This window comes from Nicotiana tabacum, chromosome 10, assembly GCF_000715075.1.
Source record: "Nicotiana tabacum cultivar K326 chromosome 10, ASM71507v2, whole genome shotgun sequence".
Classification (NCBI taxonomy): Eukaryota; Viridiplantae; Streptophyta; class Magnoliopsida; order Solanales; family Solanaceae; genus Nicotiana; species Nicotiana tabacum.
Window position 1 is genome coordinate 156,639,373 of NC_134089.1, and position 15,078 is coordinate 156,654,450.

The 15,078-nt window shown below is 43.5% G+C and overlaps 1 protein-coding gene across 1 annotated transcript in view; it reads right to left on the reverse strand.

The window, feature by feature from the left end:
• The window catches only part of LOC142165483 (uncharacterized), a 16,009-nt gene extending 1,617 nt beyond the window's left edge, over window positions 1-14,392 (reverse strand). Inside the window, exons 1-6 of the mRNA XM_075224026.1 lie at window positions 14,326-14,392; window positions 14,019-14,206; window positions 11,890-13,820; window positions 11,577-11,775; window positions 11,238-11,381; window positions 10,308-10,997 (exon numbers count right to left, since the gene is read on the reverse strand). Of these exons, the coding sequence (XP_075080127.1) occupies window positions 10,308-10,997; window positions 11,238-11,381; window positions 11,577-11,775; window positions 11,890-13,820; window positions 14,019-14,206; window positions 14,326-14,392 (3,219 nt within the window). The remainder of the gene's footprint in view (window positions 1-10,307; window positions 10,998-11,237; window positions 11,382-11,576; window positions 11,776-11,889; window positions 13,821-14,018; window positions 14,207-14,325) is intronic.
• Window positions 14,393-15,078: the final 686 nt, after the last annotated feature.

Below are 15,078 nucleotides of genomic sequence, written 5' to 3' on the forward strand. Positions count from 1 at the left end.
GTGCGCGGCCGCGCTAGTTAACCTGAAACCCTAGCCCTCAGACTCAGCCACGCGGACCGCACAGAAAGGCACAGCGGCTGCGTGGCTCCAGCACCGACCGCGCGGAAATGACCGCGGCCGCACTGGTGTCTGCAACACCTGAACCTGCATTTTCTTAAGTCCAAGACCTCCCGGGCCCCATTTAAAACTCACCCGAGCCCTCGGGGCTCCAAACCAAACATTCATATGATCTCGAAAACACCTTACGGACTCACTCGTGCGATCAAATCGCCAAAATAACATCATATACATAGGATCAAGCCTCATAATACATGATTTTCTTTCAACTTTTATAAAAACTCAAATTCCCCATTTTAAGTCCGAAACACGTCATATGACGTCCATTTTTAGCCAAACTTTATAGATAGTGCTTAAAACATATTTAAGACTCGTACCGGGCGTCGAAACCAAAATACGAGCCCGATACCACAGTTTTCTGATCAATTTTCTTCTTCATTTTCCTTAATTAATTTCTGAAAACAATTTCACACAAAAAAAAATTTTCTCGGGCTTGGGACCTCGGAATTTAATTCCGGGTATACGCCCAAGTTCCATATTTTTCTATGGACCCTCCGGGACCGTCGAATCACAGGTCCAGGTCCGTTTACCCAAAATGTTGACCGAAGTCAACATTATGCATATTAATACCAAAATTCATCAAATGTTTCACAAAATTCACATATTCTAACATAAAAACTTCCCAGCTACGCGCCAGAACTGCGCACGCCAATCAAGGCAATTAAAAGCTAGGTTTTCAAGGCCTCGAAAGCGCGGAACAAGGAAGAACTACGGTGATGACCCTTCGGGTCGTCACATTCTTCACCTCTAGAACAACCGTTTGTCCTCGAACGGACAAAAGAAAGAAGTTCCTGAGTCGGGAAATAAATGAGGATAACGGCTCCGCATATCGTACTCGAACTCCCAAGTCGATGCCTCAGGAGACTGACCTCTCCACTGAACACGCACCAAAGGAAAACTCTTCGACCTCAACTGTCGAACCTGCCGGTCTAGAATAGCCACTGGCTCCTCCTCATATGACAGATCCTTGTCCAATTGGACAGTGCTGAAATCTAACACGTGCGATGGATCTCCGCAATACTTCCGGAGAATAGATACATGAAACACGAGATGCACAGCTGATAAGCTAGGTGGCAAGGCAAGTCTATAAGCCACCTCTCCCACACGATCAAGAATCTCAAATGGACCGATGAACCTAGGGCTGAGCTTTCCCTTCTTCCCAAACCTCATCACGCCCTTCATAGGCGATACACAGAACAATACCCGCTCACCAACCATGAAAGCAACATCTCTGACCTTGCGGTCTGCATAACTCTTCTGTCTGAACTGAGCTGTACGAAGTCTATCCTGAATAATCTTGACCTTGTCCAAGGCCTCCTGAACCAGATCCGTACCCAATAATCGAGCCTCTCCCGGCTCAAACCATCCAACTGGAGACCGACATCACCTACCATGCAACGCCTCATACGGAGCCATCTGAATGCTGGAGTGGTAGCTGTTGTTGTAGGCAAACTCTGATAAAGGCAAAAACTAGTCCCACGAGCCTCCAAAATCAATGACACATGCTCAGAGCATGTCCTTAAGAATCTGAATAGTCCTCTCGGACTGACCGTCTGTCTGGGGATGAAATGTTGTACTCAACTCAAGCTGGGTGCCCAACTCTCGCTGAACCGCTCTCCAGAAATGCGAGGTAAACTGCGTACCCCGATCCGAAATGATAGATAGCGGCACCCCATGAAGGAGAACAATCTCCCTGATATAAATCTCGGCTAACCTTTCGGACGAATAGGTGGCTGCAATAGGTACAAAATGCGCTGACTTGGTCAGCCTATCAACAATGACCCAAACTACATCAAACTTTTTTCGAGTCATCGGAAGTCCAGTAATGAAATCCATCGTAATCCTCTCCCACTTCCACTCGGGAAGTGCAATCCTTTGAAATAGACCACCAGGTCTTTGATGCTCGTACTTAACCTGCTGACAATTCAAACACCGAGCCACATGCACAACGAGGTATTTCTTCATTTTACGCCACCAATAGTGCTGCCTCAGGTCCTGATACATCTTCGCGGCGCCCGGGTGAATGGAATACCCAGAACTGTGGGCCTCCGCTAAGATCAACTCTCGAATCCCATCAACATTGGGCACACAAACTCGCCCCTGCAATCTCAATATACCATCATCATCTAAGGTTACTTTCTTGGCACCTCCACGCTACACCGTGTCTCTCAAGACACACAAATGGGGATCATCGAATTGCCGATCACGGATATGCTCCAATAACGAAGAACGAGCGACCATGCAAGCTAATACTCGACTAGGCTCAGAAATGTCCAACCTCACAAACCGATTGGCCCCAGCCTGAACGTCCAAAGCAAGCGGTCTCTCACCGACCGGAATATAAGCAAGACTACCCATACTGGCTGACTTCCTACTCAAGGCATCAGCCACCACGTTGGCCTTTCCCGGGTGATATAAGATAGTGATATCATAATCCTTTAGCAACTCTAACCACCTCATCTGCCTCAAATTCAACTCTTTCTGCTTGAACAGATACTGAAGACTCTTGTGATCAGTGTAAACCTCACACGTCACGCCATATAAGTAATGCCTCCAGATCTTCAGGGCATGAACAATGGCTACCAACTCGAGCTCATGAACCGGATAATTCTTCTCGTGGATCTTCAACTGCCTCGAAGCATAAACAATGACTTTGCCTTCCTGCATCAACACTGCACCAAGCCCAATACGAGACGCACACAATAGACCGTATATGGCCCTGAACCTGTGGGAAAAACCAATACCGGTGCCGTAGTCAGAGCCGTCTTAAGCTTCTGAAAGCTCGCCTCACACTCGTCTGACCACATGAACTGGGCACCCTTCTGGATCAATCTGGTCATAGGGGCTGCAATGGATGAAAACCCCTCAACGAACCCACGGTAGTAACCTGCTAACCCCAGGAAACTCCGAATATACGTAGCTGAAACTGGTCGAGGCCAGTTCTTGACTGCCTCTATCTTCTTCGGGTCTACCTGAATAACTGCTGCTGATACGACATGACCCAGGAATGCGATCGAACTCAACCAAAACTTGCACTTTGAGAACTTAGCATACAACTGACTATCCTTCAGGGTCTGAAGAACCACTCTGAGGTGTTGCTCATGCTCCTCCTGACTGCGAGAGTATATCAGAATATCGTCAATGAAAACAATCACAAACAAATCCAGATAGGGCCTGAACACTCGGTTCATCAATTCCATAAATGTTGCTGGGGCATTGGTCAACCCAAATGACATGACCAAAAACTCATAGTGCCCCATACCGAGTGCGAAATGTTGTCTTAGGGACATCAGACGCCCTAATCCTTAGCTGGTGGTAGCCAGATCTCAAATCTATCTTTGAAAACACCCTCGCACCCTAAAGCTGGTCGAACAAATTGTCAATCCGCGGCAGTGGATACTTGTTCTTTATCGTCACCTTGTTCAACTGCCGGTAATCAATGCACATCCTCATCGACCCATCCTTTTTCTTCATGAACAACACTGGTGCACCCCAAGGTGATACACTAGGTCTAATGAAACCCTTATCAAGCAAGTCCTGAAGCTGCTCTTTCAACTCTTTCAACTCTGGCGGGGCCATGCGACATGGCAGAATGGAAATAGGCTGAGTTCCCGAAGCCAGATCAATACGGAAATCAATATCCTTGTCGGGCAGCATACCTGGCAGGTCTGAAGGGAAAACCTCGGGGAACTCCCGAACAATAGGAACAGAGTCAATAGATGGAACCTCTGTGCTGGAGTCGCGAACATACGCCAGATATGCTAGACACCCCTTCTCGACCATACGCTGAGCCTTGACATATGAAATAACGCTGCGGGTGGCATGGCCTTGGATCCCTCTACACTCAAGTCGGGGCAAATCTGGCAAGGCCAAGGTCACGGTCTTGGCATGAAAATCCAGAATAGCTTGATATGGGGACAACCAATCCATCCCCAATATATCGTCAAAGTCCACCATATCTAAAAGCAATAAGTTGACACGGGTCTCAAGACCGTCAAATACTACCAAACATGAACGATGCACTCGGTCGACCACTATAGATTTACCAACCGGTGTGGACACATATACAGGAATACCCAAAACCTCACTAGGCATGATCAAATAGGGTGCAAAATAGGACGACACATAAGAATACGTAGATCCCGGGTCAAATAACACAGAAGCACCCCTACCACAGACTAGAATAGTACCTGTAATCACAGCATCTGATGACTCAGCCTCTGGCCTGGCCGGCAAGGCATAACAACGGGGCTGACCCCCACCTCCCTGAACTGTCTCTAGGGCGATCGGCTGCTGGCTGACCCCTGCCTCTGTCGGTCCGAGCTCCACCTTTACGGTCTCTCCCTCCACCCCTATGATCCCTACCCCCGCCTCTAGCTGGTTGGGCGGCCTGTGGATCACCTGCTGCCTGAATTGTAGGGCGAGGACCCTGCTGCTGAGAACTACTCAAGGCTCGGGAGCAAAACTTGATAATGTGACTCGGGTCACCACAACCATAACATGCCCCCACTGCTAGGACTGCTGGCCTTGTCGACATGTATGTCCTCCCCTGAAGCTCTGTAGTGGCGGTGCACTGATGGGGGCTGGTGGTGAACTGAAGAGCTGCTGGTCAGAATACTGCGGCTGAGAACCGTGACCACTTGGTGTACCATGAGAAGCCTGGAGAGCTGACTGAAAGGGCCTCGAAGGATGGCCTCTACCATAAGAATCCCTACCTCCAGACGAGGTGCCACTGAATCTACCCAAATGACGGGGCCTCTTATCAGACCCATGACCACCTCCCTGAGCAAGTGCCATCTCTATCCGGCGGGCACCATCTGCCGCCTCCTGAAATGAAATCTCACTATCGACACTCATGGCCATATGAACACGGATCGGCTGGGCCAACCCATCAATAAACCCCCGCACCCTCTCTCTATCGGTGGGGAGTATCACAATGGCATGACGAGCAAGATAAATGAACCGGGTCTCATACTGGGTGACCGTCATAGGACCCTACTAGAGACGCTCAAACTGCCTGCGAAGAGCATTTCGCTGAGTAACTGGAAGAAACTTCCCCAGAAATATCTCTGAAAACTGATCCCAGGTCAATGATGGCGACCCTGCTGGCCTGGCTAAACAGAAATCCCTCCACCAAGTCTTAGCGGATCCTGCCAGGCGAAAAGTGGAGAAATTGACCCCATTGGTCTCTACAATACACATAGTCCGTAGAACCTCATGACAGCTGAATATGAAATCATGAGCATCCTCTGAAGGGGTGCCACTATATGTGGTTGTGAAGAGCTTGGTGAAACGATCAAGCCTCCACAAAGCGTCTGCGGACATAGCCGCACCATCGCTGGACTGAGCCGCAATACCTGGCTGGGCTGCCACAGCTAGCTGAACTGCCACGGCTGGCTGAACTGCTGGAATCTGAGCCTGAGGAGCTACCGGCTCTGGAGTACGAGTATCGGGAGTCTGAACTCCTCCCCCAGCCTGAGATGTGGCTGGAGCTACGGGAAGCAAACCCGCCCTAGAAATGCCTTCCATAAAGCCTACCAGTCGGACCAAAGCATCCTGAAGCACTGGAGTGGCTATGAAACCCTCTTGGACCTGAGCTGGGCCCACTGGAACAGCTGGGGCCGGAACCTCCTCCTCAAAATCGACCTGAGGCTCCGTCGCTGGAAATGCTTCTCGGGGCTGAGCTCTGGCCTAGCCTCGGCCTCTGGCACGGCCTCGGCCTTGCCCTCTCCCCCTAATAGGGGCTGCTGCTGGGGGCTCAGGCGGTTGCGCGGTAGAAGAGGAAGCACGTGTCCTCGCCATCTGTGAAAGAACAGAGTGGAAAGACAATCAGTACTTGAGAAACAGAATCGCACGAGAAGAATGAACAAGGTGAAGTTTTCCTAACTCGGTAGCCTCTGCGGGATAAATACAGACGTCTCTGTACCGATCCCTCAGACTCTACTGATCTGGTCCGTGAGTTGTGAGACCTAAGTAACCTAGGGCTCTGATACCAACTTGTCACGACCCGAATTCCCCACCATCGGGAGTCGTGATGGCGCCTACTGTCGGAGCTAGGCATGCCAACCGTAACATACCTTTTCAACTAATTTTCAACAAGATAATAATAAAAACAATAATTTAGGCGGAAGTCTTAATTTAATATTAAATGAACGAAAATGCGGAAAAATTAACATCATCCTCTACCCAAGATTTAGTGTCACAATACTCACGGACTACTATAAGATACTACAAATAAGAGTTTGAAAGAAAATACATAAGGAGTCTGCTTCGATACTATGAAAACAAATAGAAATGAAATAGATGAGACTCAGGGCCCAAGCACGCCAGCGAACTACCTAGGAGTCTCTGGACTGAAGGCACGCTCCCAATCTACTGCTACTGCGGTCCGTAAGCTAATCCCGAATCTGTGCACAAAAAGGGCACAAAAGTGTAGCATCAGCACAACCGACCCCATGTGCTGGTAAGTGCCTAGCCTAACCCCGACGAGGTAGTGACGAGGCTAGACCGGACCTACCACAATTAACCTGTATAGATATATGTGCAACAACGGAAAGATATACAGAATTTAAACAGATATTAGAGAGGGGACATGCTGTGGGGTGTAACAATTTAGATACAAGACCAACGAACAGAGAGATGGAAACTGAATAATTAACATCTATGAAAGAGAGCAAGTGAATCAACAACTGCACGACACCAACCTTCGTGCTTTTACTCTTGATTCTCACCAAAACTGTCAAATATAGTGCACGACATCACCCTTCGTGCTTTTCCTCACATAACTCTCACATCAAGGCACAGAATGACCCTTCGTGCTCCAATAATTAGAGACATGGCATGGAAAGACCCTTCGTGCATAATTATCAAAACATGGCACGGAAAGACCCTTTGTGCATAATTATCAAAACATGGCACGGAAAGACCCTTCGTGCATAATTATCACAACATGGCACGGAAAGACCCTTTGTGCATAATTATCAAAACATGGCACGGAAAGACCCTTCGTGCTTAATCGCTCTTCCTCACCCAATCATCAGTCACAACCAATCGGGGAAGGGAATAAACAACAAGATTAAACATCCCGACAAGGGAGAACAAATCAACAATAAGTCCCGGTAAGGGAAAAGTACCACACTTCCTCCTTTAACTCATCTGCTTCTCAACTATCACTTCATAATTATATTAGCAAGTAATTGGCTCAAGTGTTTCACATCTTTCGAATTTAAAAGCAACTACGACTCACGGTCATGCTAGACTCCGGTGCATAGATAACCGTCACCATGCCTATACACCGTACTCCACATTTAACACGTAGCAAATAACATCCAAATCCTAATCCCTCAAGCCAAAGTTAGAACAAACACTTATCTCGAATGCTCCCAACTCAACTCACGCTTCTAGTATAGCTTTACCTCTTGATTCCACCACCAATCCGCTCAAATCTAGTCATAAGTTACTTAATCATATTAATAAGTACTAAATGAATCATCCCCAATGCATGAAAATAGATTTTTTTCAAGGTTTTTCCCAAAAAGGTCAAAAATACCCCCGGACCCACGTGGTCAAAACTCAAGGTTCGAACCAAAACCCGGTTACCCATTCCCCAATGAATCCAAATATATGATTTGTTTTTAAATCGGACCCCAAATTAAGGTCCAACTTCTCAATTTGTAGAAAACCTAGGTTCTACCCAAAACACCCAATTTTCCCCATGAAAATCTTTGATTTGAAGTTGAAATTATGTTAAAGGATGTTAAGGAATAAAGAAATTAAGTTAGAAATCACTTACCAATCGTTTTGGAGAAGAAAAGTTTTGGGTTTGAAAAGTGAAAAATGACTGAGATTTTCCGAACTTGTATACATTTCTGAGGGCCTGGCGCGGACCGCACTAAAATTTGTCATGGCCGCGCCGAGTGTGTGAAAAATTGGGGCTTCTCTGAACCCTTCCAGCGCGGACCGCACTATTTTGGTGCGCGGCCGTGCTGGTTAACCTGAAACCCTAGCCCTCAGACTCAGCCATAGGAATACCTCACACAGATAGCTCCATAGGAAGTATTATCACTTATGTGAATCGTCATTTTTGGTTTTCAGGTTATTTGGAATTGATTTGGAAGAATGATTCTCAACTAAAAACTTTAAATTTGAAAGGTTTGACCAAGTTTTGACTTTTTAAAATTTGACCTCGAACTAAATTTTTGTTGGTTCCGTTAGTTTCATTTGGTGATTTTGGACATATGAGCGCATCCGGATTGTAATTTGGAGGTCTGTAGTAGAATTTGGTTTGAAATAGCGAAAGTTGGGAATTTTGGAAAGTTTGACCGGGAGTGGACTTTTTGATATCGGGGTTGGAATCCGATTTCAAAAGTTGGAGCAGGTGCATACTATCAAATGTGACTTGTGTAAAAAATTTGAGGTCAATAAGACACGATTTGATAGGTTTCGATATCGGTTGTGGAAGTTTGAAGTTTCAAGTTCTTTGATTTCGAATTGAGGTGTGATTCGTCGTTTCGATATTGTTATGTGTGTTTTAAGGCCTCAAGTAGGTCCGTGTTATGATATGAGACTTAATGGTATGTTTGAACAGGGTCCTGAGGGGCTCGGGTGAGTTTCAGATAGGTTTTCTTTTGGCAATCCGCTAGGCAAGTGCCTACGACTAGTTTTTATTTATATAAAATATGCAAAAAAAAACAATAAAGTGAGTTAATGTTCTAAGAAATGTAAATAATAGACCTTGGAGATTACATGTACCGTATTATCAAAGTTGAGTAGTGTACTCAAAGTTGATATCACAACAACACTACTAAAAATTGTATAATAAAAAACTAGTCCATGAATGGATCCGTGATAGACACAGTCTGCCCAAAGCTTTGTCCCTCCAGGCGTGCATTTGCTGCTTTGCACATTACCATGTGCAGCATTAATCTTTTGAGGTCCTCATTATCTTCCCCAAGTGATTAAACAATTATCAATGCTTGTTCCTCCCATGTGCAGCCATTTTGCACCATGTGCATCCAAATTAGAAATGATTTTGCACCATATTTCTTGAACAAATAAATGTATAAATTATCCATTGTTTTTCACCATAAGCATGTGCTTTCCTTTGAAAAAAGATCTGCTGCATTTGTTGCAGGCATGCACTTTGTGCAATATTTTAATTTTCATACCTCTTGAAATCTCCCCTTGTACTCCCATGGAGACAGACATCTCGATATGAGCATGCTTGTGTCAACCTGATTTGGCCTTTGTTGCCATCATCCGTATTTACTCCAAATGAGCACGTTTCTTCAAATGAGCAATCCAACTGTTGGACGAAGCATGCATGAATATACAAATCAAAAAGCTGCATTGGCCTTTGTTGCCAGCTTTTCTCGAAAACATTTTTTCTGCACATGCTAGTTGTGTTTCCAATGCCTTTTGCTTCTTGTTGTGCTCGAAATGAAGAGCAATCATTTTTATATTCCCAGATCCTGTCTCTAACTGAACCATATGTGTGATAAATTCACAAATCTGCGATGCCTTCCAGCTTTTCTCGAAATCAGCATGCCTTCACCCACATTTTTCCAGATTTGTCCCTTGTAAGTAGTGAATCTAGGCATTACTCCAAGCTATTAAAAGCTGTGTTTGCTTTTGTTTAAATGGCAGATTCTCCTCTAAATTAAACACTTCTGCACCATGCTGGTTGTATATCCAAGGAACTGAAAGCACGCGATCACCCCATGCTGGTTGGGTTTCCAATGCCATTAGTCTTTGTTGTTGTGCTCGATTATTGATGTGTTTTTGTTCTTTAGCATAGGTTATCTCGAAAAGTTGCAGCATGAAGTGCCATAAGAATTGTGATAACGTAGTGGCACCTGCTCTAGAGAAAACATAGTTAGAAATACCAACCATTATATCCTCCTCCCTTAGGATTTAAATATATTGGTCGATTAAGTTGACATGCCTCCTGCTCTTCCTTTTCTCTTTGCTTCTTATCTCCTGTCCACCTTCACCCTTAGACTTGGACATTGCAGCTTATCTTCATTAACCAACCTCCTTCCCTTTGCATCTAGATGCCAGAATTGTTGGCATTCTATTTCTCCATGATCTAAAGCATAATTAGCCAAGTGATCTGCCAGCTTGTTGCCCTCCCTATGAATATGAGTAACTGTGTAATTGCCCCCATTCATTAGTTGCATAATTTCCTCTACCTGCTCAGATATGATCCATGGTGGTTTCCAGATCCCATCCATTATCTTTTTTAATAACATTGAGTCAGTGTGAAGCCATACATGAGAGTATTGTTGAAATCTGCAGAACCTTAGTGCTTCTACCATGGCCTTCGCTTCAGCTACTGTGTTGGTTGTCTCCTCAATCTCTTTCCCTACTGACTTGACTATGTCACCATTTTCATTTCTTATACAAAAACCTATTGAGCTCCTGCCTGGATTTACCCTCGATGCACCATCCGTATTAACTTTTATCCATCCCGCACTTGGAAATTCCCATATGACTTTGGTAACCTTAAGTTTAAGAGTGAAATTTTCCATCATAGCTAATAGATCTTGCCATTTATGAGGTACCATGTCCATCACAGGCTTTCTCACTTTCACCAATGCCTGGAGATTTGATGAAACTTGATAAATCACCCTGCTAGTTGTCACAGCATTACCATACTTCATACTATTTCTTCTTTTCCAAAGTTCCCAGACTACACATGAGGGGAGTGCTTGCATTACTGGTTTGAGCCTTAAGCACACATTTGCAGTCCAACATTTTGTGATTGCTTGGTGCAATGTAAGTCCCTCCACAGCTATTCCTGCCCTCGATAGAAAATACTTCCAAGTTGTCTTTGCAGTTTCTGATCTAAAAAATAAGTGCTGAAGAGATTCATCGTCAGGCTGTACACAACATCAACATTTTGATGACATGCAGTAGCCTACCCTTTTCAAGAAATCCTCTAAAGGTAGATTTGCTTTCCACACTTTCCACATGAAAAATGCTATTTTAAAAGGCAGTCCCTTTACCCAAATCATCCTATAAGTTGTTCTTGGTTTGTCTCTTATTCTCGTATACTCCCATGCTGACTTAACACTGAAATATCCTCTTGTTTCCAGCATCTAACAAGGCATGTCAAGAACCTGCTGAGGTGAAGGTGGTTTGATTTTCTCCAGAATGTGTACTGCTAAATCTTCATGAAGCATTTCAAATAGCCTGTCCACATCCCACTCACCATCTAAGGTAACATCATGTACATTATATACATTTTCATCAATGCCAAAGTCCTGAGGAACTAAAAAATATAGTGCCCCAAGACCTGTCCAGTTTTCATACCAAAATAGTGAGGATCCCCTTTTTGTTTGCCAAAGGATTTGATGTTCAATCAGATCTCTCCATTCCAACATTTTTCTCCAAATGTGAGACCCTCTTTTCCATAGAACAATTACAGAATTTAATTTTTTATAGTATTTCTGACATACAAAAGAGCTCCATAGGCTTGGTTTTGTTCTGAAATTCCACCACAACTTGCTGAATAATGTCTTTGCTACATCATGCAGTGACATGAAACCTATTCCTTCTTCCTCAACTGGCATGCATAAGGTATTCCATGAAGCCCAATGCCTACTAGTTCCTCCTACAGTGCTACTCCAGAAAAATTGAGCAAACAATTTGTGAAACCTATTTATCACATACTTTGGAGGGTTTACAACTGATAGTAGATGCATTGGCATGCTTTGAAGTACATGGGATATGAGAACTGCCCTGCCCCCTACTAATAATAACTTGCCCTACCATGATTGCAGTTTGTCCACTACCTTAGTAATTAGGGATTGATAGTATTCCGGCTTTCTCCTTGCATAAAATATAGGACAACCTAGATATATGATAGGGAAATCATTCCAATGAATGCCCGTGATCCTTTCCACATTGCTGACCACTTCCATGTCTGTTAAATGATGCAGGTACACAACTGATTTGGTTTTGTTAACAAGCTGCCCAGATGCAGCTTCATATGCCTTCAACACTTGCATAATCAGCATCAGAGATGTTTCATCTGAGGATGAGAAAATAATCATGCCATCTGCATACGCCAAATGATTGATCTTTGGACTCCACTTTGGCATCCCAAATCCACAAAAATACAGGTTAGTATGTAGTGCATTTAGACCCCTAGATAATGCTTCTGCTGCCAATATAAACAAAGTTGGAGATACAGGATTACCTTGTTTTACTCCCCTTGAGGACTTAAAGAACCCATGAGCTTGACCATTGATTAGAATAGAATACCAATTGTTTGAAACTAATCCAAAGACAATCCCTATAAACCTTTCTGTAAATCCCATCTTTCTCAGTACCTTGGTTAGGAATAGCCAAGATAATCTATCATAAGCTTTGGTCATATCTAGCTTCAGGATGACATTAGGTCCAGCCTTAGTTCTAAGCCTAATGTCAGTCACTATCTCCTGAGTTAGAAGAATGTTTTCTACTATATTCCTGCCCTTAACAAACCCTACATGTTCCTCTGATATCAGACTTGGGAGAAATTTCACTAGCCTTTCATGTACCACCCTCGATATAACCTTATTTGAAAAATTACCGAGGCTTATTGGTCTTAAATCAGAAAAAGTGGTAACTTCTTTTTTATTTGGTAGGAGAACTAGGTTGGTGTGTGTTACACACTTGGGTAGCTCATGACCATTGAAAAAAGCCCTCACCATGTTGTACAGGTCATCCCCTATTATGTCCCAACAAGAATGATAGAATTTTCCTGTCATACCATCTGGCCCCCCAGCACTATCACCATTAAGTCCAAGTACTACCACTTTAACCTCCTCTTTTGTTAGCTGCTTAATCAATTCTGCATTCTGCTCAGTGTTAATCAGATTAGGAACATGCTCTACGATATCAAATGATGAAGGAGTAGCTGCTTCTGTGAACTGTTCCTTGTAGAATTTGATAGCCTCTTCTGCAATTTTTTGTTCTTCTTCAATCCAGGTTCCTCCACTATTTTGAATTCTGTTAAGCTGAAGTCTCTTCCTCCTACCTCTCACTTGTGCGTGGAAGAACTTAGTGTTCCTATCCCCTTTTTTGAACCAAGTCATGCCTGCCTTTTGTTGACAATATTTCTCCTCTCGTGCAAGACATTTGATCAATTCTGCCTGAACCTTTTGTAGCCTTTCCCTGTTCATCCCTGTAGGATTTGCTTCAAATTCTGCTTCATGAACCATCACTACCTCCTCCATGCTTGCTATCTTTTGGAAAATATCTCCAAATGTAGCCTTACTCCACCATGAAATGGCCTTCTTTAATTTTTTTAACTTGTGATTAAAAAGAATATAAGGATTTGCACTGAAATCAGCTGTCCAATTCTCTTTCACCACATCTTTAAAAGTCGCATGTTCCACCCAAAAATTCAAGAACTTAAAAGGCGTTTTTATTGGTGGAGTCTCAATATCACACTTCAGATACATTGGACTATGATCAGAACCAGTCTTTGACAAATGTTGCACCTCTATTCCTGGAAATGTTTGTTGGAACTCAACATTGGCCAAGCATCTGTCTAGCCTTTTGAATATACAGTCTTCCTCTGCTCTCCCATTCCACCATGTAAATATGCTACCTTTAAATCCAAGGTCGAAGAGATTGCAAGTGTTGACGCAGTGTTGAAAATCATCAATTTCATTCAATGTCATAGGTAACCCACCAAACTTCTCTTCTTCGTCCTATATTACATTGAAATCACCTCCTACAATCCATGGTGCATCCATATCCCTTGCCATTGCATATAATGAATCCCATAATTCTATCATCTCAATTGCATCACATTTAACGTATATCAATGTTAGGACAAACTCCACATGCGATTCAGTATGAAACAATCATAGTGTTAATTGTTGCACCATATTGTACATAACAGTTACCTCAAATACCTCATCTATGAAAGCCCAGATCATGTTGGAAACATTTGAAATTGCCTGTACAAGTCCTATCTTGTTTCTGTGCCTTTTCAGTTTTTTTGCTTGTTGCTTTGGCTCCATTAATCCTACAAATTCATAGTGATTTTGCCTGTGCATCTTTGTCAACCTTTCAAAGGCCTGCTGTGTGTTGACTGACCTTATATTCCAAATGATAGCATTCATCACTGATGGTTGAATTTAGTTAGCTTTCTCCTTGTGTGCACCCCAGCTTTTGGTGCTGCAAAATTATCTTTTTATTGCTTCTTCTTACCTTTTGCTGCTGATTTTGCCTTTTCCACTTGCGTAGGTGATAAGTCACCTTGCCTTCCAGCATTCATAAGGTGTTTGGTAGTTGATTCTCAATCCATGTCGTATCCTGATTTACCAGGTTCTTCTCTTTCTTTATTGTCTTCCTTCCCTCCTGATGTAGCTCCAAATGCATTCTTTTTAGAGACCAAGGCCTTCTCTTCTCCTCTTTTTAACAGCTGCAACTGGTTTTTCTCCAATGTAACAGTAATATTTACTATTTCTGTTTTTTGTTTTGGTTGTTTCTCCTTGTCTGTTGTGTTGTGTCCTTGTGGGTCTTCTTGTGATTTCTGAAGTTTATCATCTTCTGTTCCTCCAGGATCATTTACCTCTGGGCCTCTTCCTTCATAGTTTCTAATTTGTCTGACTTCTGCTATCTGAAAATTATTGTTGTGCTCAACATTTTCTGATCCTCCATTTATTAAAAAATTACCAGTTGTATTGTTGTCATTGGCATGGGGCTCTCCATTTGCACTTTGCTCATCTTCTTCTTTGTCCTTCTCATTTGGTTCCTCATCAGCTTGTGCTCCTAGTGGTACTTTGTTCTCCTCTGAATCGTATTCCCTTTGTGCATCCCATAGCCTGCCTCCACAGCCTTGCACTCTTTATTTAAATGTAGACGATTTTGACCCTTCTGCTTGAGAATTTGGAGTTTTATTAAATACCTTGTTCACTAATGTATCTTGTGATGGGATTTCCTGGCATGATGTATTGATCT